The 24,667-nt window shown below is 45.6% G+C and overlaps 1 protein-coding gene and 1 non-coding gene across 5 annotated transcripts in view; both read left to right on the top strand.

The window, feature by feature from the left end:
* THRB (thyroid hormone receptor beta) overlaps positions 1 to 24,667 on the top strand; it is a 394,175-nt gene that overhangs the window by 283,056 nt on the left and 86,452 nt on the right. For all 4 annotated transcript variants that reach the window (XM_029213969.1, XM_029213970.1, XM_029213972.1 and 1 more), the window contains one exon: positions 3,231 to 3,294. In XM_029213969.1, the coding sequence (XP_029069802.1) occupies positions 3,273 to 3,294 (22 nt within the window). In that variant the 5' untranslated portion in view covers positions 3,231 to 3,272. The remainder of the gene's footprint in view (positions 1 to 3,230; positions 3,295 to 24,667) is intronic.
* Positions 3,438 to 3,556, top strand: LOC114891381. The gene has a single exon (XR_003792488.1). It is a non-coding gene; the product is annotated as a U5 spliceosomal RNA (small nuclear RNA).

Genomic DNA, 24,667 nt, shown 5'->3' with positions numbered 1-24,667 from the left:
ATGCTATAGTAATGGTAACAGTTTAGTATAGTGTACTAATACTAAAGTGCTATAGAAAGAGGAATGGGAATATACTATTAATGCTATAGTAATGGTAACAGTTTAGTATAGTGGACTAATACTAAAATGCTATAGGAATGGGAATGTACTATTAATGCCATAGTAATGGTAACAGTCTAGCATAGTGGACTAATACTAAAGTGCTATAGAAATAGGAATGGGAATATACTATTTATGCTATAGTAATGGTAACAGTTTAGTACAGTGTACTAATACTAAAGTGCTATAGGAATAGGGATGGGAGTATACTATTAAGGCCATAGTAATGGTAACACTTTAGTATAGTGTACTAATACTAAAGTGCTATAGGAATAGGGATGGGAGTATACTATTAAGGCCATAGTAATGGTAACACTTTAGTATAGTGTACTAATACTAAAGTGCTATAGGAATAGGGACAGGAATATACTATTGATGCTATAGTAATGGTAACAGTTTAGTATAGTGTAGTGATACTAAATTACTATAGATAGTACTTTAGTACTTTCCTACAGTAGAAGAAAAACAGTACTAAATACCAAAATCAGTACTAAATTTCGTGGTGGTAACAATATTTTTTAAGCCTTAATGAGATGTTTTTCCTCTTTCTGGATACTTTCTGCTTCACACACAATACTTCTGCAGTTCTGATGCCTGTTCAATTGAAAATTTGAAAACAAAGATATTTTTTAAGTGTTGGTGTAGCAAGAACATAACTAGGATAAAAAGGACACGAAACACTTTTGCCACATTCGTATTCATGCTGTGTTTGAATGTCGGTATTGTCAGTCAGGATTCCTCTGGTTGCAAGGGGCAGAAACCTGCCTGGACCTGGCTTCCGCGGACGTGGGCACCGTCTTGCTCAGGAAGGGTTGAGGGGGCCGCAGGGACACAGCTGGGCCTCAGGGAGAGCTGAAAGCAGGGCTCTGAGACCACAGCATTCTCTCGTCACCCCGAGTTCTCCGTGAATGTCAGGTGCATCCTCTGTCTCACCTGCAGACCAGCTTTGGCCGTGTGGCTAAAAGGCATGGTGTCAGACAGTTTGAGAGTTCTAGTTTCTGATCAATTCTGCCACCAGAGCTGGAATACGTAACCTACCCCAAAAAAGGCACCATGTCAGCCCCTCCCAGGTCTTGGCCCACCGTGGCCAAAGGTGGAGCACTGTGGTTGGCCCAGCCGGAGCCAAGTTCCTTGTCCACTCCAGAATATTCGGGAGCAGCATCCCAGGAGGATGAGGCCGTGTCCACAGGACGGGAGGGGAGTTAATGGCAGCTCAGTTTCTAAGAACGAGAGGTCTAGACAGTCAGTACTACAGGTGTGATCCACACTCTCCCTTTAGGGGGTCTCATAACCTGATTCTCTCTCTCACAACCCAGCTGCACAGTTGAAGGGGACAGAACAGAGGGCTTGTGGCTGGTGACCCTTGAAATGTTCATCAGTAGCAAGAACGCATTTTCCTAGTAATTAATCCTCATCTCTTCTACCAGATGCCAGTTCAGCAATCTCATACCATGAGATTCAACTTTCATTGATTTTATTTTATTCACTTATTCAGAGCATATATTTCTTTTTTAGTGTTTTTTTATTTATTTTTGGCTGCGTTGGGTCTTCGTTGCGGTGTGCGGGCTTCTCATTGCGGTGGCTTCTCTTGTTGCGGAGCACAGGCTCTAGGTGCACGGGCTTCAGTAGTTGTGGCTCGTGGGCTCAGTAGTTGTGGCACGCGGGCTCTAGAGCGCAGGCTCAGTAGTTGTGGCACACGGGCTTAGTTGCTCCGCAGCATGTGGGATCTTCCCGGACCAGGGCTCGAACCCATATCCCCTGCATTGGCAGGCAGGTTCTCATCCCCTGCGCCACCAGGGAAGCCCCGCATATATTTCTTGAGGGCCTATTTTGTATCGGATGCTCTGCTCATGTGGAAGATATAAAAATGACCAAGACGTAGTCCCTGCCACAAAGAGGTTACAGTCTCGTGAGAAAGGCAGCCTTGGAAACATGTGGCGACCACATGTGATGACCAAGGTGTGACCATCAAGGTATGAATTCAGTGCTGCAGGATTCGATGTGGAGACAGAGAGGGAATGGACGCATATATCAACCCACATTGTAAACACAATCCACGTGCTTCCTCTTCTCCGATCAGTTATTAGCATCAGGACGTTCCCTCCCTCATCCAATGGATTGTGTTTACCCAGCACTTTCATTCACATCCTCTTCACACCTCAGAATCATCAGCCATGTGAAGCAGGTAACGCAAGGATTATCTTCCTCATTTTGCACGTGAAGAAATCACGATCCCACGGCGAGTCCATGACAGCACGGGCCCTCTGACCCATGCCTAGGTCTCCAGTACAAGGCCAGAGCCACCGTGCTACGTTATCTACTGCTGGATACAGAAACCCTTCTGGAAAAAGAAACCTCGTCCTGATCTGTCCCCAGCGACACGCAGAAGGACTCTGACCCGCGTTCAGCAGCCATCTGGGTCCTCATCTACGTGTGGCCTTCAACACTCTGCCCTCCGTCGGTGCCTCTGGTCTCTGACCCCCACCGAGTCTCCATCCCCAGCGCCGTATGAGGCCAGGTCTGTCTGCTGCTCTCGGATCTCACTGATACAGTGATGAGAAGGGACTCGGCACTGACCAAGGAAAAGTCACACATAAGATGTGAATATGGATCCCATTCTCCAGAGCGGTGTGTCTAAGACTTCAAAGTGTCCATCAGTCATCTGCAGTTGCATCTCGTCCAAGTGCAGATTTGATGGAGCGGGTTTGACATAGGACCCAAATTTTCTATTTCTAGCAAGCTCCCAGTGATGCTGAGGCTGCTGGTCCGCAGACCACACTTGGAGAAGCAAGGATCTGGATTGAGGATGCTAACGCATCTCAGCCGCTCTTGGGAAAGACAGCAAGTCACTCGGCTGGTGCTTTCTTAAAAAACTTGAGATGGAAAATAGACATGTGACCTCGAAAAAAATATTATTATAAAGACATGTTTATAGGAGGAACCCTGAGGTGAAAATTAAAAGGTCTTGTAAACTTATGTGTATCACACAGCCCACCTCTGCTTCACTTGCCCTGAGTTGAAAGTAACAAATCACCTCCAGCTAATTAATGCATGTGATGTTGTTTGGAACAAAACCTTATGGAAAATGCAGGTTATAACCCATGGTATTTTTCTTGTCTTTTTCTCTATAGGAGATGTCAGTGAAAAAAAGGGTCCGGAATGATTACTAACCCATGACTCCCAACAGTATGACAGGTATCTGTTTTATTTTCTTTACTTTGTGTGTTTCCATTTTTGTTCCACCCAAAGAGAAATATAGGCTTCCTAAAAGACCAACCTAAGAGTCTTAGCGACAGTTATTTCCCAGCCAATGATTGTTATTAAATGCAAATATATCCATACTCTGGTTTCTTTTCAGCTCGTATAAATCTTTCGCCTTTTACTAAAGATTTCTGTTGGGGGGGTGGTGGTGGTGGAAATGCAAATATATCCTGTGACTACATCCCAACAAATGTGCTTCCAGCTTTTTCGGAAGCCTTGAGATGCATCATCACCAGGAACATGATGGGAGGAAATGATAATTCACAGTGAAATCCTAGTTTCCAGCCTTCCCAAGGTTACCCTCTCACACGCAATACTTTTGCCTGCCACATTCATTCAGATCAGTATAAGAAATGGCTCTAGGTACTCAGTGGCCACTGAGTTCAGACATCTTCCTGATGGAATATTCAGCAGCAGAGTCAGAATGGAATATGATGAGAGCACATAAGCTAAAGTGAGCTAGAAAGCAAGGGACAGAGGCGAGACAGAATGCCCCCGAGGAACAGAAGGTTGCAATAGCACGATTCTCTGTTCAACGCACAGAGCTGGGATTACAAACTCACAGGCCCCAGGGGCCAGATGGGTAACGCCCATGCCCCAGACAGCTGGCTGTCAGGAAAAACAAACCAGACAGGAGAACCAGGCAGCAAGCAGGGAGGGAACCCAGTGTGTCCAGAGATCTCAAATTTTCAAGAGAAGCTGGAAGCCAGATTTGGAATGAAATATCCCCATTTCTATTTGGTTTTTTGGGGGGCCGCGCTGCACGGCATGCGGGATCTTAGTTCCCTGACTAGGGATCAACCCCTTGCGCTCTGCAGTGGAAGCACAGAGTCCTAACCACTGGACTGCCAGGGAATTCCCCAAAATATCCCCATTTCTAAATGCAAGCAATTAACATATAAAAATATCAAGGATTCATGGGCCAGTCAAAATACGTCTTCTGACTAGCATCAACCGTGGGCTCTCAGTTTATAACCACACCTTCCAGCCCAACCCCAAGCCTAGGACTGTCGTTTGGTTACCATGGCAGCAGGGCAGGTACCCATAGACCTCAGCCTTCTGCAAGTTTACAAGCCTTAACGTAATGACCATAACCTTACATCCCCCAGAATCACTGCCCTGTCTCTCGACCCATTGATACTCGAGTTCCTGGTGCAGCAAAAAGATAGAGCACCTGAACAAACTGGAATGATTCACACCTGTAGGATAGCCTCGGAATCCCATCTTATCTTCCCATCTTATTTCTCAGTGACAGGCACCAAAACACACCCTCCCCCATTTCTGTGTCACTGCCAACTTGACCATTGTAGCATGGAAAGCCATGGACCATACATAAACAAATAGGCGTGGCTGTATCTCAATAAAACTTTATTTACAAAACAGGCAGCAGGCCAGCTTTGGCCCGAGGACTGTAGTTCGCTGACTCTTATTCTAGGGGTCAGGATAGCCTTATTGTTGGGCAGAATCCCCAGGCCAAATCAGCTCATCTCCAGGACAGAGCTAGAAATCCAGGCTCACTCTAAGATGGTTCTGTATTAAGCCAGCTTTCAGCCCATCTGCGGATGCGGGATGCTTTCCCTGTGGGCTGGGCTGGAACCAGCTGCCCCTCCTCCCCGTGTAGGAGGATGCTTTTGCTTCCCAGCATTTGCTTCATAGCATAGAAACTAACAGCAATTCTATTTTCAAAAGAAATCTACTCCACACATGCATATGCTCAGTCTATGTTAATGGGCTCAGCTGAGAAAATCATTGCTTTAGACTCCCTTGTTTGTGGATGAAATAAAACAGTGTCCTTTTCCCTCTGTCTTTTCCTATGGTCTCAAGCTGCATGTTTATTTTAAGAAACCTAAAAGGAGACCATAATAAAGCTGTAAGTCATCAGAACTAAGTGCTTGCTTTAAAAGCATAACTTAAAGGGCAAATATGCATATTTTCTTTTTGAAACACATAATATGCAAATATGCATATTTTCTTTTTGAAACACGTAATGGGTACTATTACTGTTATGCAATACAGGAAATCAATTAACCTTTATGAAAAGAAAACCAATTTTTAAACGAACAGGAGTAAGAACATTGAATGCGTTTTGCCAAAACCCAGCAGACAAGCATTTTCAGATTAAAAAAACGCCTTCAGCCACTTATGAAATTTCTGTATTTTGCACTAACTCAAATGGAGAATGGTTTATTTTCTGGGGCTATTTAATATCCACTGCAGTGGAGTCAAGTCCTGCTAAAATGTTCTCGTTGCTCTACCTTAACCTAATTTGACATTAGGATTGTATGAAATCGCTCACCGAAAATACTGATTCTTAGAGGAAAGGAAGGAAGTGCCTTGATACCGTATTTTATTGGTTGGGATTAAGCACGGCTTCCTAGGGAATCTTTGGGGGACTCTGCTAACATTTATGCCATTATAATGAGCTCCACTTTGCAGAAAATCATGATTCGTTGCATAGGGGAGTTTGTTCTAAGATATGAATACCTAGAATTTTAAATACCCAAATGAGAGGCTTTTAGCCTTGACTGAAAAGGGAACTAAGAACTCGGACCCCTCTAAATGTGCCTGGAGAGGCAGAAACAGGGCTCTATTACACTGACCCTGACCTGGTTCTAGGGAGTTAGGATACGACATAAAGTCACCCCTGGGATGAACCTGCCATGTGAATAACATAGACCTAACTCAGCAGTGTGACCTGCGCCTCTTCTCTGTGACCTGCTTGTTCATCTAACTTCCCAGCTGCGACCTTTGCCTTCTCCTTTTTCTCGCTCAAGGCATTATGTTCAGTGTGTCCCAGGGGCAAGGGGAGGAGTGTCTGCATGATGGGAAAGACTGGAGCGCTCTGTAGGTGTCCCAGTGTTTTCACTGTGTGATCCTCAGGTTGTTTGCGTGCTTGTTTCGTGTGTGTGTTTGTTTCTTCATTTTTTTTAATGGCGGTATAGTTCTTTTACAATGTTATGTTAGTTTCTGCTGTACAACGAAGGGAATCAACTGTTTGTATACATATATCCCCTCCCTCTTGGATCTTCCTCCCTTCCCCTCCCCCCCGGCCCACCCATCTAGGTCACCACAGAGCACCGAGCTGATCTCCCTGTGCTATACAGCAGGTTCCCACTAGCTATCTGTTTTACACGTGGTAGTGTACATATGTCAATCCTAATCTCCCAATTCATCCCACCACCCCCGGCCCTCCCTGTGTCCACACGTCCATTTTCTACATCTGCGTCTCTATTCCTGCCCTGCAAATTGGTTCATCTGTACCATTTTTCTAGATTCCACATATATGCGTTAATATACGGTATTTGTTTTTCTCTTTCTGACTTACTTCACCCTGTATGACAGGCTCTAGGTCCACCTACGTCTCTACAAATGACCCATTTTCATTCCTTTTTTCAAAAAGGAAAGAAAGCAAATTTGTCGTTGGTGGTAGGAGGTCATGACGGGGAGGGTTCTTTACCCTTCCCTACGTCTTGTATAGGTGGGAGGTTGGAGGCCACAGAAAAGGCAGTAGATGGGGGCACATGCCCCACTCTGAACAATATAGAAGAATCTGATTTAGATGCTTTGTATCAAAGCCCCTTGTCCTGATTTGTTAAGCATGATGAAATTTACATTTCTCACTACACCTGAGGTTGAAATTGTTTTGCATGTCTGTTGGCCACTTGTATTTTTTTTCTTCGTCCGTAACTTCCTTGCTTGTTCATATATAGTGTCCAATTGCCCGTTGCGGGTTTTATAGTTTTCTCATTATTTGTAGAAGCAATTTATTACGTATTCAAGATAATAACAAAGCAAGCCACCTAATGTCTCTAGAGGTTGACTTCCTTGTCAGTTAAAGGAGAAAGTGAGAAATTCTCCCTCTACTTTGAAGATTAGGTCGCACCTCAGATGTGAACATTTGTAAATCACATTTTCATAAAGTCGGGCATGGGTACATTGAAGGCTGGGTGTAGAGAAAAAGGGCACCCTGGAGAAAGTTTTTTTGTGTGTTTTGGGATAATCCTAATGTATAGGTTTTTCAGTCAAACAAATCACCTAAGCTGGGGAAGCTCGTGTTTTATTGTAAAGCCCATGTCATTTTCAAAGGTGGCCTTCCTAGTGTTCCTGAGGCTTTCCAACCCCTCCTTATGACCGCTGCCTTCCTTCCTTTAGAGATAGAACCACAGTTGTGCTCTTGTTCTACAACCTATGGAGAATATCTCCTCACGAGGCCAGAGCTTGCTCACAGCCAGATAATGACGCCACTCAAAGATAATGAATGTTGGGCTTCCCTGGTGGCGCAGTGCTTGAGAGTCCGCCTGCCGATGCAGGGGACACGGGTTCGTGCCCCGGTCCGGGAAGATCCCACATGCCGTGGAGCGGCTGGGCCCGTGAGCCATGGCCGCTGAGCCTGTGCGTCCGGAGCCTGTGCTCCGCAACGGGAGAGGCCACAACAGTGAGAGGCCCGCCTACCGCAAAAAAAAAAAAAAAAGAGATAATGAATGTTAACGGCTTGCGTGTTGTTAGCATTTCCCATCAAAAATGTTCTTCTAAAATGGGATTCTGTTCACAGCTACTTAGTGACCCATCAAACCCGTGTTAGGCTTTTAGTATACTATTATCATAAATAATGTTATAATGAACCACAGTGTACATAATGTGACACCTCTCTGATTATTTCCTCAGGATAAATTCTACGAAGTAAAAAAAAAACAAAAATACTGGGTCAAAGGGACTGAACATCTTTCAAAACCTTTTCTGTTGCCAAATCGTAACCAGGTTCCTGGACCAACCAGCACTGTAGTGTCCATTTTATCACATATCCTCTAACTTTGGAGTTTTGTAGTAGTTTAATTTTGAGAAAGGCAATTAATTAGGCAAAGTTTTATCACAGTTTTTATCAAAGTTTTTCAAAACTTTACATTTTTCTTATTGATAATAGATTTGACTACACAGACACACACACACACACACAGTTGGCAACTTAAATGTCTTCTTTGTAACTTACCTGTGCAATGAACTTTTCTACTGTACTTATTAGTCTTTTTCTTATGATTCATATATTCAGGATTTAACTCACTATCATAAATGTTACAAACTTTTTCCCATTTTAGTATACATCTCTCCTTCTTGTTTATAGCAATATTTGACCTTTTTAAAAATTTTTCTTCTCTTGAAGTAATTCCATACTAACAGAAAGGTTGCAAGATGAGTTCAAAGAATACCCAAAGTCCTCAAATGTTGACCTTTTATCACATTTGCTTAATTCTTCCCCTCTCTCTTTCTATCTCTACGTATATAATTTTTATTTGGTACCATTTACAGATAAGCTTGTGAACATGATGCTATGGCATTCTTGACATACAGAAATTTTTAATTTAGATATAGTGAGCTCTCTGGAGATGTCATTTTAGAATTCCTGTCTTTGTTTTCCAGCTGAGAACGGGGCTCAGTGGGTCCTTGGGATGAGTTAACACTTCTGTGCCAACACGTAGTTCTTTTCACTTAGACACAGGGATGACTAGTTAAGAAGGAAGGTTGTCTCAACAAACACCTTTTCTGCACCAACGACAGACACCCCCATGGTACCCTTGCCCTAGCCTGGGGGGGAAGGGAGGGGAAACCCGACAGTGCTGGCTGTCCTTCCTTCCCTCCTGCCAAAGTCAGGAAAGCCACGCCCAGGTCTGTGTACTGGTCACCTGGCAAGGGACATAACACAGAAGCCAGATGTGGCTCTGCTCCCTTTCCCCACGTTGCTCCAGAAACCAGGAGCTTGGATCGTTGATTTATATACTCCTGGCATAATTACTCTGAAAAGGCATCTGGAGGCTTATTTCACTTTGTTCCGAATTCCTGTTTCCCCAGTTGTGGCCAAAAATAAAATGTGGCCTTGGATTCCATAGAGCCAGCTATGCATATTACAGTGTGGCCACAAATAGTTTTGGAGAAAGAAAAATACCGACTTGCCCAAAGAGCTAGCTCTACTGTTGGTGGAGCCAATCACAGAAGGGAACTTGGCTTTTATTTCTTGGGTATCTAACCACCTGAAGCAATGGGGGCCTCTTTGCTCCCTCCTCTGCATGGTGCCACTTCTCAAAGTAACCAAAATCTCGCTGCAAGTCAGCTAGAAAGGAAAGGCCAGGCTTCCCCCAAATGCCTTGAGGCCGAGAGGAAGGCTGCTGCAGACAAATCACACAGAGGACCTTTAAATTCCTCGCTAGACGTCTCTCCCCATCACTCCCCATCACTCCTGAGGTAACTGCAGAAACCCCAGGTCCCCTCCTGGCTCTGGGGGCTGCAGACCCCGCCCACTCCTGTCAGGAGCCCCGCCCTGTGCCCCTCCCTCCTCCCTCCCCTTCTCCACCTGTTCATTCCCCTTGGAGGTGGTGGCCCGTCGCTCTGTCTCTCCCGTCTGCATCCCCCTGTAAGGCTCTGCTCAGCAAAATAAACAGATCTTCCTTTCTAAGGAACTCATCTTAGAAAGCAAAGGAAGGGAGAACCATAATTGCTTATCATTGTCCATTTTCCCCCATCGCACACAAATTAGAAGAGTGAAAGTCCCTGAACGGGGTCCGGTCTGGGGAAGAGAGCAGACCAGCATCTCAGTTCAAGATTTCCTCCAGTGTCCACCATACAGGGGAAAATCAAGAAAACCACACACAAAAAAAAGAGAATTTCTGTGCAGCTAACACATCACCCTTTTCTTTAACACGAAAGCAAATACAGAAGGAACAGTGATACTTTCTACAATATGAATGGGTAAAGGAAGCCAGACCTGGCAACATCATCTACCTAAGGAAGAGCTGGCCTTCTGGACTCTGTCTCTGTCCCTCTCCCATCCCTCACCTCATTAACTTCCTGAACTTCTCCCGGAAGAGAAACTTCCTACTGAAAAACATGGGGCTTTCGGAAAAAGACCAAATTCATGATATCTCACCAAATTCAGCCAGATTCGTGAAAATCTTCCCTCAAAACTCCTGGGGACGTGAAGACATTTGCTTCTAGACCAACTTCACTTTCCAAATCTGAGGTGCAGCCAGGTGGCCAGGAAGGTGACATGTCAAAAACAAAACAAACAAACAAAAATAAAACCAGGGCTTTGGGACTTCCCTGGTGGCACAGTGGTTAAGGGTCCACCTGCCAATGCAGGGGACACGGGTTCGAGCCCTGGTCCGGGAAGATCCCACATGCTACGGAGCAACTAAGCTCATGCACCACAACTACTGAGCCTGCTCTAGAGCCCGCGAGCCACAACTACTGAGCCCACGTGCCTAGAGCCCGTGCTCTGCAACAAGGAGCAACCGCAGTGAGAAGCCCACGCACCTCAACGAAGAGTAGCCCCCGCTAGCCGCAACTAGAGAAAGCCCGCGCGCAGCAACAAAGACCCAATGAAGCCATAAATTAATTAATTAACTAATTAATTTTTTTTAAAGTTTGAAAGGAAAAACAGGGCTTTATAGAGTGAAAGGTGGGAACACGAGAGTGAAGAAAAAAATTGTCATACAGAGTGAAGTAAATCCGAAAGAGAAAAACAAATATCATACATTAATGTATATATGTGGAATCTGGAAAAATGGCGCAGATGAACCGGTTTGCAGGGCAGAAATAGAGACACAGGTGTAGAGAACAAACGTATGGACACCAAGGGGGGAAAGCGGGGCTGGGGGGATGAATGGGGAGATTGGGATTGACATATATACACTAACATGTATAAAATAGAGAACTAATAAGAACCTGCTGTATAAAATAAAGAAATGTATTTCCTTATCAACAGCCCCTGTATCCCCCCAGAAGCCACCCTTTACAATATTTGGCCTCTCCTGGACCCCCACCCGGGGCCCCACTCCCTGCCCCTCCCCACCTCCATTGTCACCAGCATCACTTCTGTCACCACCACCACCACCACCATCACTCCTCAGTATCCACCATCTCCACTCTGTTGAGCCCCCTGTAACCAAGAATTGCCCACACCTCCCTATTCGGCTTGTGTTAACAGTCACAAATGTCAACCCTAACCTGACAGGTTCTGTTATGTCAGGACAGATCTTCCTCTCTGTTCACCCAAGGTCCTTCAAAAGAACTGAAAGTCATTTTTCCCAACAGGAATTTAGTCCCTGATGAACATGTGATGGTATTGCGTTTGCAGTGAGCCAAGAGTTTCTTCTCTGCGCCACCTCCACCTGTCCCCAACCCGCAACTGACAGTCCCGGGCTCGTGCTTTACCTCCCTTGGCTTTTCTTTTACATCTTGGCCATCATGACATTCTCGCTCTGGAGTTTTCTGTGCTGTAGAAGGGAAACTAGTGTGGACATCCAGCTCCCCAGCCTGTAGGATGCAGGTGCATCCCATCATGGTGCTGATGCTGAGCTGAGAGACGTTTTCTCTGACCCTCACACTTCACACATCAGGAGGCAAAGGCGAGCACGGTGAAGTGACCTGCCCATAGTCACCAAGGTGGACAGTTAAGTGTTCGGACACTGTTTCCAAAGCATGGGAAACTGACTTTATTTTATTTTTTTGCGGTACACGGGCCTCTCACTGTTGTGGCCTCTCCCGTTGCGGAGCACAGGCTCAGCGGCCATGGCTCACGGGCCAAGCCACTCCGCGGCATGTGGGATCTCCCCAGACCGGGGCACGAACCCGTGTCCCCTGCATCGGCAGGCAGACTCTCAACCACTGCGCCACCAGGGAAGCCTGGAAACTGACTTTAAATAGTGATCAGGTCTCGTTTTCTTTTTCTTTTTTCTTTTTTTTTTCTTTTCAATTTTATTTCTATTACATTCCCATCACCATTGCTTTTTCTCTTTTGGGGGGCCATGCCACGTGGCATGTGGGATCTTAGTTCCCCGAACAGGGATGGAACCCGAGCCCCCTGCAGTGGAAGTGCAGAGTCTTAACCATTTGACCACCAGGGAAGTCCCACCATTGCTTTCTAAGTATCTCTTTAAAATGCTGCTATACAGAGTCGCTTTAAAAAACATTTTTCTCACCGTACAACCTTCCAGAGGTCCAATCTTACAGAACTTTTGATTGCCCACCATTTTCTTTTTGGTATTAAAGAAACAATACCAAAGGAGGAACAAAAGATAAGCTAGCAGTGGGGTTTACATTACGTTACTGAGGACTTACGTTCTTAACTGAAGCTCTTAGTCTTTTTTGCTCAGCAGTGTGTATATAACGAATCTCCAAGGAAGCTGGATTCAGCAGACTTCCTTTCTGGGGGAGGACCTACCCTTGTTCTGCTCTGATTTGCCTGCACGTTCCAGTCACCCTGGGAGCTTTGTAAAATCCCAGTGCCCATGGCACCCCAGACCAGCTAACTCAGAATCTCTGGGTGTGGACCCAAGACTCAGTATTCTTTTAAAACTGTCCAGGTGCTTCTGAAGCACAAGCCAGTCTGAGAACCACCATCTGGACACAGTGGTTCTCAGGCCAGGTTGCCCGTCCAGGTCCCCTCGGGAGCTCTTTCAGAATACCAATGCCTGCACCCGACCCGAGAGATGCCAGCCGAGCTGGTCTAGAGTGGAGCCTCTGGCGTCTTTGTTTTATTTAACTCCTCAAGTGATTCTAATGTGCATCCGAGTGTTGAGAAAAGAGCAGTTGTTCTCAAACTGCGTGGTGGGGTATCAGAATCACTGAAAATTTTGGTTACAAAAAAAGGCAAAACCAGCTCTATTCTACAGTATTACCGAATGACAAGGACCTGGGCTTCTGGGTTCCTTACTAGCTCTCCAGGTGACTGATACACACGGAAGCTTAAAAACCACTCATCTAGTGGAGTTTTGTTTTGTTTTGTTTCATATTGGATGTGTTTAAGCAAATGTTTGTTTTCCAACATTCGTTCTAACATTTCTACCATTCTGGCATTTCCTCTGAGTACCTACAAAAGACATCTAAAATATCACCTGTTAATCTAGGGTGAACCGGGACAAAATGAGATGTAATTCATGATGCTTTGCTCTGGTTGACTACCTGGCGTGCCTTGTCACTTTCACCCAGGAATGACAAGCCCACAGCGCCTGCAGTCCGCATCTGGCTGGTGGACTGCAGCATCTCATTTACCTCAAAGGCCCGTCAGGGTAGGAGCCCCTCCAGATCACATGATCATAAAGTCCTTCAGGGATGCTCTCCACGGGCAGCATTGTTCATTGCAGGAATGGAGCTGCCATGAGGAAACGTATTTCTCTGTCCTGCAAATTCTTGCAAATGATCGAGTTGGACACTGAGCTCAGAAGGCCACCCCATACTTCTTTAGTGAGTAGTTTGAGTTCTATGGAGCTTTTGGTTATGAGAGGACTTCTCCCCCACCCCCAAGAGGGTTTTTTTAACATATAAATTAAATGACTACCATTTTAAGCCTCAAGGGAATGTAGCTGTCTGGGGAACAGCCCCATGGTTCTACGGTTCTCAGTCTGGACTGCACGTTTGATTCACTCAGGGAGCTTTTAAAACTCCCGACACTGAAAATGCTGAACTTTGCTCAAAGAATGTGGTGAGGATGGAGGATGGATATAAATCCTCTAACACAGGGTAGGGTCCACTGAGACTCAGCCTGGAAGAGCCCTCCTCAGGCAGTACCTGGCACAGGTAGGCACTTGACATTAGTGACTGTCAGTTTAATGGTGAGAAATGGCCCATAGCATTACTGCACTACAATGGAAGAAAACAGATGTAAGTGAATGTTTGAGGGTTTTCAAAGGTTTGTTGTGCAGGTAAGCTTACATTTTCCCTGCTTTGCTTTGCTCACTCCCATAATTCCTGCCTTCTCTTTAGGGTCCCATTCAAATTCCGCCTCCTATTTAGGATTTCTTAAAAGAACTTTCTGTACCACCTAAGGCCTTTTCTTTTTCTAACAAGTGAGAGCCAAGAAATACCTTTGTTATTCTTTATTATTTTATGGAAAGATATTTTTAATGGAGTCATCTAAACATAACATTTGAAGCAAACAATTCATGCAAAAGGAAGTAGATAATTTTTTAATACAATCTCTTCCTTTCTGCAGTCCCTAATAAGATAAGCATCTTAAAACACTGGCTGGCATTATTAATACTTCATTTTCCATGGGCCGAAGTTCCTATACCAGCCGAGGCAAAGGGCCCATAGCACACAGCATCTTTCTGGATGCCCACACGCCCCAGGAGGTAGGATGGAGCAACATGTAATCACAGGAAGGGGAGGTGATAGCAGAAAATGGGAGGGGGACCCACATCCCCCTGCAGCTGCCAATAAAAAGAAGTTTAAAAAAAAAAAAAAGCACTGGGGCTTCCCTGGTGGCGCAGTGGTTGAGAGTCCGCCTGCCGATGCAGGGGACACGGGTTCGTGCCCCGGTTCGGGAAGATCCCACGTGCCGCGGAGCGGCTGGGCCCGTGAGCCATGGCCGCTGAGCCTGCGCGTCCGGAGCCTGTGCTCCGCAACGGGAGAGGCCACAGCAGTGGGAGGCCCGCGTACCGCAAAAAAAAAAAAAAAAAAATCACTGGTTTCCTTTCCTTCGATCTCATTCTACCTGTACAGCGTCAAATTGTGATTCCCATTTTTCTGCCAGCACCCTCTTGTTAACCCTTAACCTCCCTGTGCTTTTAAACATTTTACCTGCCAAATTGCACTTTTCGGGTAATAGAATTCATTGCCTATTTTTAGTCATCAAAAACGTATATAATCTGATATTTTCAATGAGCAGGATGAAATGACCAATGTTCCCATACGACACAAATATACAGAAAAAATGTGTTTATTTTTCAAGAACCAGAAGGCATAAGATTTTTCATGAAAGTGGCACAGGCTGTCTCCTATGGTTGTATAATTTCCCTTGGGCCTTTTCAAACTTTTTAAATTGTTCCTAGTTCGCCCAATACTACTTTTATGAACCTCAAGTTAAGGGCCATTTGAATGAGAAAACTCTGAATGTTCTGTACTCCAATTTTCTCAACTCTAAATAGGAATTATGCTCCTATATTACTCAGCTAAATAAAACTGTAAATGAAGGCATCAGAATACCAATTACTGCTGGCACTCCCTTTAATCAAAAAAGCCTTTCAGTATTATTATAAAATCATTCTTCAAAGATTACGTCTACGTAAACGAATGTAAAATAGCCTACCATACTCATTAATGCATAATGAAAATATTCATGAGCATTTCAATCCTGTGCTCCAAACTGGATCAAGAAATCATTGGCATAAATCAGAACATTCGTAAATTCTTTGAGTTTTTTTCCAACAGAAAATTCTAATTAAATTTAACCTTAGAGCGTCTAAGAGATTGGATTCTAGGCACATAAAGGTAACTGAGAAGTAGTCCTTGCCTTGGAGGGCCTCGCGGTATCAAGAGATCAGTGTCTGAACACGCCAATACACATTTTTTGACATCGAAAAAGACTTACAGAGGTTTAGAATTAGAAGAAATCTCAAGAGACCATCTGACCCAGCACCCTGAAATCACAGGTGGAGAAACTAAGCCCCTGAACTTAAAGGAATGTGCTTCTGGCCACACAGATGGTTTGATGGTTCTCATAGATGATTCCTCTCACTCTTTCAGCTTCCAGTTGACTTGTTGCGTTTGTAAAGGATTGAATGATATCATAGATAAGAAAGCTATTTGCAATTCTCAAAGGCCCATTAGTAAAACAGTGCTCTCAGCTTTAGCAAGATGAACCCTAAAATCTCAGTGAGTTCATACAACAGAATTTTACATCTGACTCATGTTAAATCCAAAGCCACGTGTTCTTGCTTGGTGGGTAATGTTCCTGTGGTCCTTTGGGAACCCAGGTTCCTTCCTTCTTCCATCCCCACTCACCTCTAGGACTTCAGAATTCTCTCCATTCAACAGGAGAAGGGAGGAAAGAAAATGAAAAGATGCATGGGGATGCTTTATAGGAGGGGCCTGGAGGTGGTGGCCAATGCTTTCATTCTCAACTGCAAGGGTGGCCGGGAAGTGCAGTCCAGCTGTGTGGCCAAGAAGCAGGGAGACACAGATTCTGATATGAGTCTGTGTCACAAAGGGCTGTACAAATGCATGAGAATATTCTGGAAGTGAGTGAGCTCAGCAAGGACTTGGTCTTTATATTAAAGTCATCTTTGTGTTCAAAAAGTTGTGACAGTCCTCTGCACCTCCTCCTGGTACTGTCAGCCTCTTTAGACAGGGCTACAGTGCTCTGTTTTGCCCACCTGTTCTAGTTGCTTCTGGAGTTGGTGTGGTATAGTGAAAAGAACGTTGGAGTCATGTGTCCTTGGGGCCAAATCCCCCCTTGGCCACTTATTAACCCTGTGAATTTGAGCAAGTCACTTAAGCTCGTGGAGTCTTAATTTTCTTATTGTCCAACGGGGGCAGAAAGCATCCTAGCACTGCAGTGAGAATCTAAGTAAATCAGTCAACATTTATGGGGGTGCTCCTGTGTGACAAGTTCTGTGGTCCCCAGGGAAACAGCAGAGGTCAAAAAAATAAATAAATAAATAAGGCACAGAGTAATATGCATACAGTCATTGTCTCTGGTGGGCACTCAATACACCTGAGTGCTCTGGCCTCCCCTCACCACCCTCCTCTGCACACACTGCAATTTTTTTTTTTTTTTTTTTTTTTGCGGTACGCGGGCCTCTCACTGTTGTGGCCTCTCCCGTTGCAGAGCACAGGCTCCGGACGTGCAGGCTCAGCGGCCATGGCTCACGGGCCCAGCCGCTCCGCGGCATGCGGGATCCTCCCGGACCGGGGCACGAACCCGTGTCCCCTGCATCGGCAGGCAGACTCCCAACCACTGCGCCACCAGGGAAGCCCTCACACTGCAAATTTGATAGGACTTTTTATTTCTTTTTGGCTTTACGCATCTAAGCCAGGAAGACACGTTTGTCCCTAGAAATTCTAAGTAGCATAAATCAGTGACTAACAATGCATCTGAGAGATGAAGAGGTCCCGTGGAGAATGTTTTCCTGTTGTTTGGGACTGAATTGACAGGGTGATGATTCCATGAGGCATGTTTAAGGTACAAGGGCTTAAAACAAAATGATATGAGCTACCAAAAAATCCGTGTTCAGTTCCAGAAAGAGTAAACAGAAACGTGAAAGCAGAGAGCATCACTTTAAGGCTGGTGGCCTTTACGTCACAAAGCAGCCTTTACAAATCAGGGAAGGAGGATATTTAGAGGTGCTGAGTGGGTCCCTGAGAACAGCAAGCCCCTCCTGCTTGCTGACAGGTCAGGAAGAGCCTGCAAGTTCCCCAAGGGAGGGAAGGTTTCAGTGTCCGCATCCCAGTGACTCGGAGGCCTTGTCTTCTGGCTGAGGTTCTCTCCTGAGACCCCGGAGGAGCCCCTCCCCTTTGGTCCTTCTTGATTCCCTGTCTCTTGATTCCCAGCCCTTGTTTTATTGCTTTTGATGATTTCTCAAAAGGACAGAGGAGCTTTCTATTTGTTTGTTGGAAAGCCTGCCTGTTTTTTACTTGCTTCATTCTTTCCATGAAGCTCTGTTTTGTTTATCTTTGTTTGCTTTTATCTTTTCCTTTTAAATGCGGAAAAGGCTGGAGGGGAGAGGGAGCAGGTAAACAATGAGGACAACGTGTGTCTCCAAACCAGGAAAGTCTATCCATCTCTACTCCAGTTAGCTCTGCACCAGCCATTGCTAACGCCCCAAACCATATCCACACTGCTGACCCCTTAAAAGGCAGCAGGGGGGCCGAGGGCACAGGCCTCTGGTTGCATCCACCTGGGATCCAGTGTGGCTCTACCTCTTCAGCTGTGACCTTGGGCAAGTGGCCTTCCCTTTCTGAATACTCAGTTTTTTCGTCTGTGAAACGGGCATGACCATTAGCGATCTCGATACTAATGTAAGGGTCAAAAGAAACAACATGCTTAGCACCACGGCTGGAACACTGGGAGCTCAAGTACTAAACAATAAACGCCATCTTTGTGGCATTTATTATCACCACCACCACCACCTAGATATCTCCAGGTCAAATGCACCACCCCGCCAGGAAAGCTTAAGGGGACAAATGCGCCTATCTTGTCGTCTTGCTCAAGCACATTTGCTAAATCCCGTAACCAAATGCCATCCAGCTTTCCCCAGCAAACCATCCCACAGTCCAAGAAGTAAAGAGTCATGGGAGTGACTCAGAAATAGGTCTTCCAGTCCCACTTTCCAGGCCTGATCCTTGAGAAGTGCCCATTCATTTCAAACATCCCTTTAGGATGTCTGTGAAAGGAGACATCACTGAAAATCTATTACTAAAGCTTCTAGAATCTTTTGGCCACTAGCCTGCCTCCATAAGACACCCAATTCTATTGTTCTCTCCTTTCCAGACAAGGATTTCTTACCCAGTCCCTTCCCTTGGAAGAACTCAGGAAATATTGACCAGGCCTGTGATTCGCCTAATCTCTGCTTTGGGGAAGGGCAGTTGTAGCCATGGTGGATTTTCTCTCCTTTCAAATTACAGGGTCCATGGCATGTTTAATTAATAGAGGCTTAAGATTCCAAATTTCCAAGATTCAGAATCTGCTGTTTTTCCTGCCCTGTCAAGGATTTGCCATGTGCCACAAATTAGTTGAAGAAAGTCCTTTGATCTCCACATGCGCTGGCCAAGAGGACAAGAATTAAATTGCCTAGAGTGGGCTTCCCTGGTGGCGCAGTGGTTGAGAGTCCGCCTGCCGATGCAGGGGACACGGGTTCGTGCCCCGGTCCGGGAAGATCCCACATGCCGCGGAGCAGCTGGGCCCGTGAGCCATGGCCGCTGGGCCTGCGCGTCCAGAGCCTGTGCTCCGCAGCAGGAGAGGCCACAGCAGTGAGAGGCCCGCGTACCGCAAAAAAAAAAAAAAAAAAAAAATTGTCTAGAGTATGGGGTTCCTGGACAGGCTGTCGGGTCCACAGTCCCCAGTCTGTCTTGTCCATCCCCATCTCACCCTCTTTCTATCTCTCGGTAGCTCTTTCTGTCGAAGGGTCCGCTCTGCTTGGGCCCCTTGTAGCTTTTTACCACTGTCCCCCACTCCCACCGTCGATGGCACGCTGCAGTGCCGGCATTGCTCACCCCCATAGAATACCATCGTGGGCCAGCCCCCAGGAAAGCACTGGTTGAGAGAGTCTGCCAGTTATCTTGGGACAAGGACCACTTCAGCCCGGTATCAGTTCATCCTAAACAACCAGCAGCTACCTCTATCCTGAGGCCAGATTCGAGACACGGAACCAGGAGCTGCTTGTTCTGGAAACAAGGAGGTCGCTTCATCGTGATGAAGGCTACCTGCCCTCACCCAGCTTCACCCCAGACGGTCTCAGCACTCCCTGTGTCACAGGGGAGGCTCCTGATGGAACTTGGTGTTAGGAGTCGGTACACTTGTGGGAGGTCAGGCTTGGTTTTGCTTGTGACTCTGTCCAAGTGGCCTCCATCAAACCAGGCCCCCTTCTTGGACTCCTGTTTCCTTTTCCATAAACGAGGTGTTTGAACTGGTGTGAGCCCTAAGGTCCCTTCTCAGCTCCAGCTCTTCTCTGAATTTTACTACCCAGAGCCCGTAAGATGAAGACCAATGGAGCCTGCTAATTTGCCTCTGAAATTCAGCGTGGAATACTGCTACCCATCGATCTACCATATACGTCCCCTAGCTGTTGCTCATCAGGACAAAGAATCTGGAGAGCGAAGTAAAGTGAAGTCGCCCCAATGTAGGTTTGGCAGGCGAGGGTGACTTCCGCTTCACATCGTCACACCCTCTGCGTACGGAAGGGCAAAATCTTCTGTTTCTGAGCCTTAAAATGAGAAGAAATGACTCTGACGCTCATCTCCACGGCTAATTATTTTGCTCAGGCTGTGTCTGCTTCGCTTGCTTTAAATAAAAGCCTACGCAGCCTGCCGTCCAAATATAGGTCCACAGCAGTCCAGAGAGGAGACAGCCTGGGACTTATGGTAACGAGGGCCGTTCAAATACCCAGCAAATGGGCCCTAGCGTATCAAACCCACAAGTCAATATTAGAAATGAAGAGAAGGTAAATAAGCTCTGTTTGGGGCACAGGAATTTTTTATAGGGTTTCTTCCCTTGCTGGAAAGCAACTGTGATCAATACCAAGTACAAATAATTGCTTGTAATAAAAAAAGTATTCAGGGAATTCCCTGGCGGTCCAGTTGTTAGGACTCCGCACTTTCACTGCCAGGGGGCGCAGGTTCAATCCCTAGTCGGGGAACTAAGATCCCACAAGCCGCATGGCACAGCCAAAAAAAAGTTAAATAAAAAAAGGTATTCATGACTATATCCCCATGGAACCACATCACAGATTTGTTTATGTATGTTAGGACTTTAAAAGGTGAGCAATGCTTTGCAAATTTCACCATCTCGCCCATCTACTAAAAATAAGTGCCTGTGTTATTAGGGCACTCTCGCTAAAATTTCCCAGATTGGAGCTGAATTTAGATTAAATTCATGAGTCACTTAAACTGCAGCTGTTCTTGCTAGTGCTGGATCTATCAGCCATTCACACCTTAGTGTGTATTAATTCAACTGGACTGTCCCTCCCTGGAATCAGTCACACTGACCGTGGGAGGAGGGTAGAAAGGAGGAAACCCAGTGCCTCACTCGGGTCACAGGAGGAGAATTTTTTAAATTTTATTTATTTATTTATTTTTGCTGTGCTGTGTGCGTGGCATGCCAGATCTTAGCTCCCCGACCAGGGATCAAACTTGCGCCCCCTGCAGTGGAAGCGTGGAGTCTTAACCACTGGACCGCCAGGGAAGTCCAGAGTAAGAGCATTTTGAACCAGAGGCCACGAGAACCTCGCTCACCTCACAGTCTTGCAGGCGGGTTTCTTAACCTCAGCACCATTGATTTGAGGGTCTGCATAATCCTCGTGGAGGGTTAGCCTGTGCATCGTAAAATGTTTAGCAGCATCCCTGGCCTGTCTCCAGACACTGTCAGCTGTCTCCAGGAAGGCAGAATCCTGGGTGCAGACTGCCAGCTTAGGGGCAACCCTGTAGGTGCTCATGGCAACTTCAGGCTGTGACTCTTTGTGAGTCGGTATGTGGGTCCACTGAGTGACCCTCGTGAGGAGGTAACATGCAGAATGGGATTTTTCTTCCAGAGCAGCTTCCTCACTTTGGCAGTTTACTTCCTCATCCCCACCTTGTATCATCTTCCAGGCAAATGGACCCCTAGAATTGAGGCAGCTGTAGGCAAGGCAGCCCCAGGAAGTGAGCTGCCTGTCCGTCTTGGGAAGCAAGTGTGGATCATTTTTGATACCTTCGACTTTGCTTGCCACACTGTCCCAAATAAATCCAACCAGGAGAATATGCAAGAGAACACACACTCTTTGGTTGGAGAGCGCGTTGGTTCCATCACTTTGGTAGCTCGACTCCTTCTGCAGAAGCTGCCATTTGTGGACGCGTACCAGACACACGGGATAATTGCTAACAGCACAATATTTGTTCTTCTTTTGGTTACTATTTGGTCAGAAAATATCTCAGGCCAGACTTTCAGAAAGTTGGAAATGTTTGCATCTCAAACATCTCTTGTTCCATGCTCAAAATAAGACAAGCCTGTTCATTTGGACATCATGTGCATCCTACATTTCTAAAGAAATATGCTCTTGGATTCCATTCTTTCTTTTCTTTTTTTTTTTTTTTTTTTGCGGTACGCGGGCCTCTCACTGTTGTGGCCTCTCCTGTTGCGGAGCGCAGGCTCAGCGGCCATGGCTCACGGGCTCAGCCGCTCCGCGGCATGTGGGACCCTCCCGAACCGCGGCACAAACCCGCGTCCCCCGCATCGGCAGGCGGACTCCCAACTGCTGCGCCACCAGGGAAGCCCCTCCGTCCTTTTTTTAAGGAGAGATTTGGCTTTCTGAAGCCATGTTTCCTGAGGAGCTAGATGAACCTCTCTCAAAGCAATATGTACGCTGAGACGGTCCACTGTCATTCCCTAGGATTTCCCATTGGCCATCAAGCCAAGCTTGGCCCCTCTGGAGGAAGATTCCAAGCACAGCACTGCCCTTTAACTAGCTTCGTGACTGTGGGCAAATGTTTTTCTTCCCTGGGCTACCATTGCCTCACCTGCAGAATGTAACCTAGGGAGTATGAGAAGAGCTCCCCGTTTACTATCTGTAACTTTGGACGATATCTTTAGCTGTCTCGGCCAGCGTTTCCTCATCCATGAAACGGGGCTCATAACACCATCTCCTTCACAGCATCGTTCTAATGAGTAAATAAAGCACTGTGTGCACCGTTCCTGGCACCCAGGAGACCTTCTAAAAGGGCTACCTCTCAATATCATAAACTCCAAATGAAATTATCCCGTTGTCAGTTCTAAACCATCAGGTGGCCTTTTAACCTTTGAGATGGGCAGCTAGGACACAAGTCAGTTCTTCCTTACCTCGGTTGTTCGTTTTTGTTTTCTTTCTAAGTTTTTTGGCCACTTGGAGGCAGAGCCGGTACTATCATAAACATTAGCCTTTTGAAAAAATCAGTGTGGGAATGAGAATCATGCCCTGCAGAGCTGTCTTGTGTTTGGTAGATTTACTGGAAGACAAAAGTCTTAATTAGAAAAACAGCTACTAATGTTTGAGGTACAGAGTGAAAATGTCAGAATTTGAAAGTGTTGAGATTGAGCGATAAATCCTTGTTGTATACCAAAAAAAAAAAAAAAGTATGTTTTGAATTAAAAGATCATAGGATGAAAAATCAGAAGACCCACCCCAGCACTTCCCTCATCTGGTGACTTGCAGCACGAACGTGACCTCTCTGAGCTTTAGTGTCTTTATTTCAAACCTCTAACTCCGTGTTTCAGGCCACAGAATTTAGTTCTTCTGCCTGAGATGGTCACCTAAGTCATTTGCTGTGGGTTTCCCATAACAGGGAGAGGTGTGGCGTGGTCAGCTAGCCCTCCTCGGGTTTGGATGCCGACTCTGTCCCTTACTCACTGTGTGATCTTGAGTTTGTTGCTAAGCCTCTCTGTGCACCAGTTCCCTCATCTAAAACCCGAGGATAATCTTGCTGCCTCACAGAGTATTGTGAAGATTAAATCTTACATTTAATCTCAGAATGGGTGCCTGGCATCTAGTAAGCCTACATTCAATGTTAGCTATTACTTTTATTATTTTGCTGGATATCTCTAGAGAGGAAATGAAATGAAAGGAAAGGAAATTATAATCGGAAATCTTTGTGTTTGGATTTTTCCATTTCATGAAGCAAAGTTACCAACTAACCATTTAGGAAATAAAGACATTAAAGGCACGTCCCCGAAATTGGGTCATTTGTAGAGACGTGGATGGATCTAGAGACTCATACGGAGAGAAGCAAGTCAGAAAGAGAAAAACAAATATGGTATATTAACGTATATATGTGGAACCTAGAAAAATGGTACAGATGAACCGGTTTGCAGGGCAGAAATAGAGACACAGATGTAGAGAGCAAACATGTGGACACCAAGGGGGGAAAGTGGCGGGGGGGGTGGTGGTGGTGGGATGAATTGGGAGATTGGGATTGACATGTATACACCGATGTGTATAAAATGGATAACTAATAAGAACCTACTGTATAAAATAAATAAAATTAAATTAAAAAAAATAATAAAGGCATGTCCCTTTACTTCCCTAACCTGCAACCCATCAAATACTACTTTCCTCTCTGATTTCTGGATAGGAAAATCATCTCTCTGCAGTAAATATTAAAAATCCCACCGAAGTTTAAACTGGCTAAACCACACGTTTAACAAATCCTGTCTACTTTGTATGGAGACTGTGCCCCAGAACAGAGTGTCTTAGACATCCATGTGCACGTGAATCACGTGAGGATCTGGTTTAAAAGCAGGTTCTGATTCATCCGTTCTGGGGCCAGCATCCCACATTTCTAACAAGTTCCCGGTGACGCTGATTCTGTGGGTCCTCAGACTACGGGAGAGTGATAAGGCCTCTTAGACATTCACAAGCCATTTGAGGATGGAGGGGTCATGGGGCACGCCTGGCCCTCGCCGGGGGCCAGGCAGGTTGGAGATGGGCAATCCTTCTCCAGACTGAGATATTTCCTCTGTAAATGAAGGGCACATCTGCCGAGATCTCGCTCCTAGTTACCCCTTTGCACAAAGCAATATCTGGAAAAACGGTCGTGAGAGTCTATGAAAACCCAGAGGAAGGGACCTCTGTAGGCTTGTATGTTACTTTATTTTTTTAACAGCAGCGTATATGTTTGTCCAGTTTGTTAAGCCCTGAGTGTGTGTAATTTCACTGATAGAATTTGTGTTTTGCTGCCAAGTAATAAGACTCCTTTTAAGTGTGATGTACAAAATTGTTCTGATTACCCAAGTCGTATTTTGTCTTTTTATTTGATAAATGGTAAATCTCAAAATTTGTTCTCAATCCACAAATTATGTCCCGGTCCTAGGTGA

The sequence above is a fragment of the Monodon monoceros genome, unplaced genomic scaffold (genome assembly GCF_005190385.1).
Source record: "Monodon monoceros isolate NGI ecotype Baffin Bay Population unplaced genomic scaffold, NGI_Narwhal_1 Super_Scaffold_11, whole genome shotgun sequence".
Taxonomy (NCBI): domain Eukaryota; kingdom Metazoa; phylum Chordata; class Mammalia; order Artiodactyla; family Monodontidae; genus Monodon; species Monodon monoceros.
Note: the sequence above shows the minus strand (reverse complement) of the source record. Positions and strands in the feature narration are given on the sequence as shown.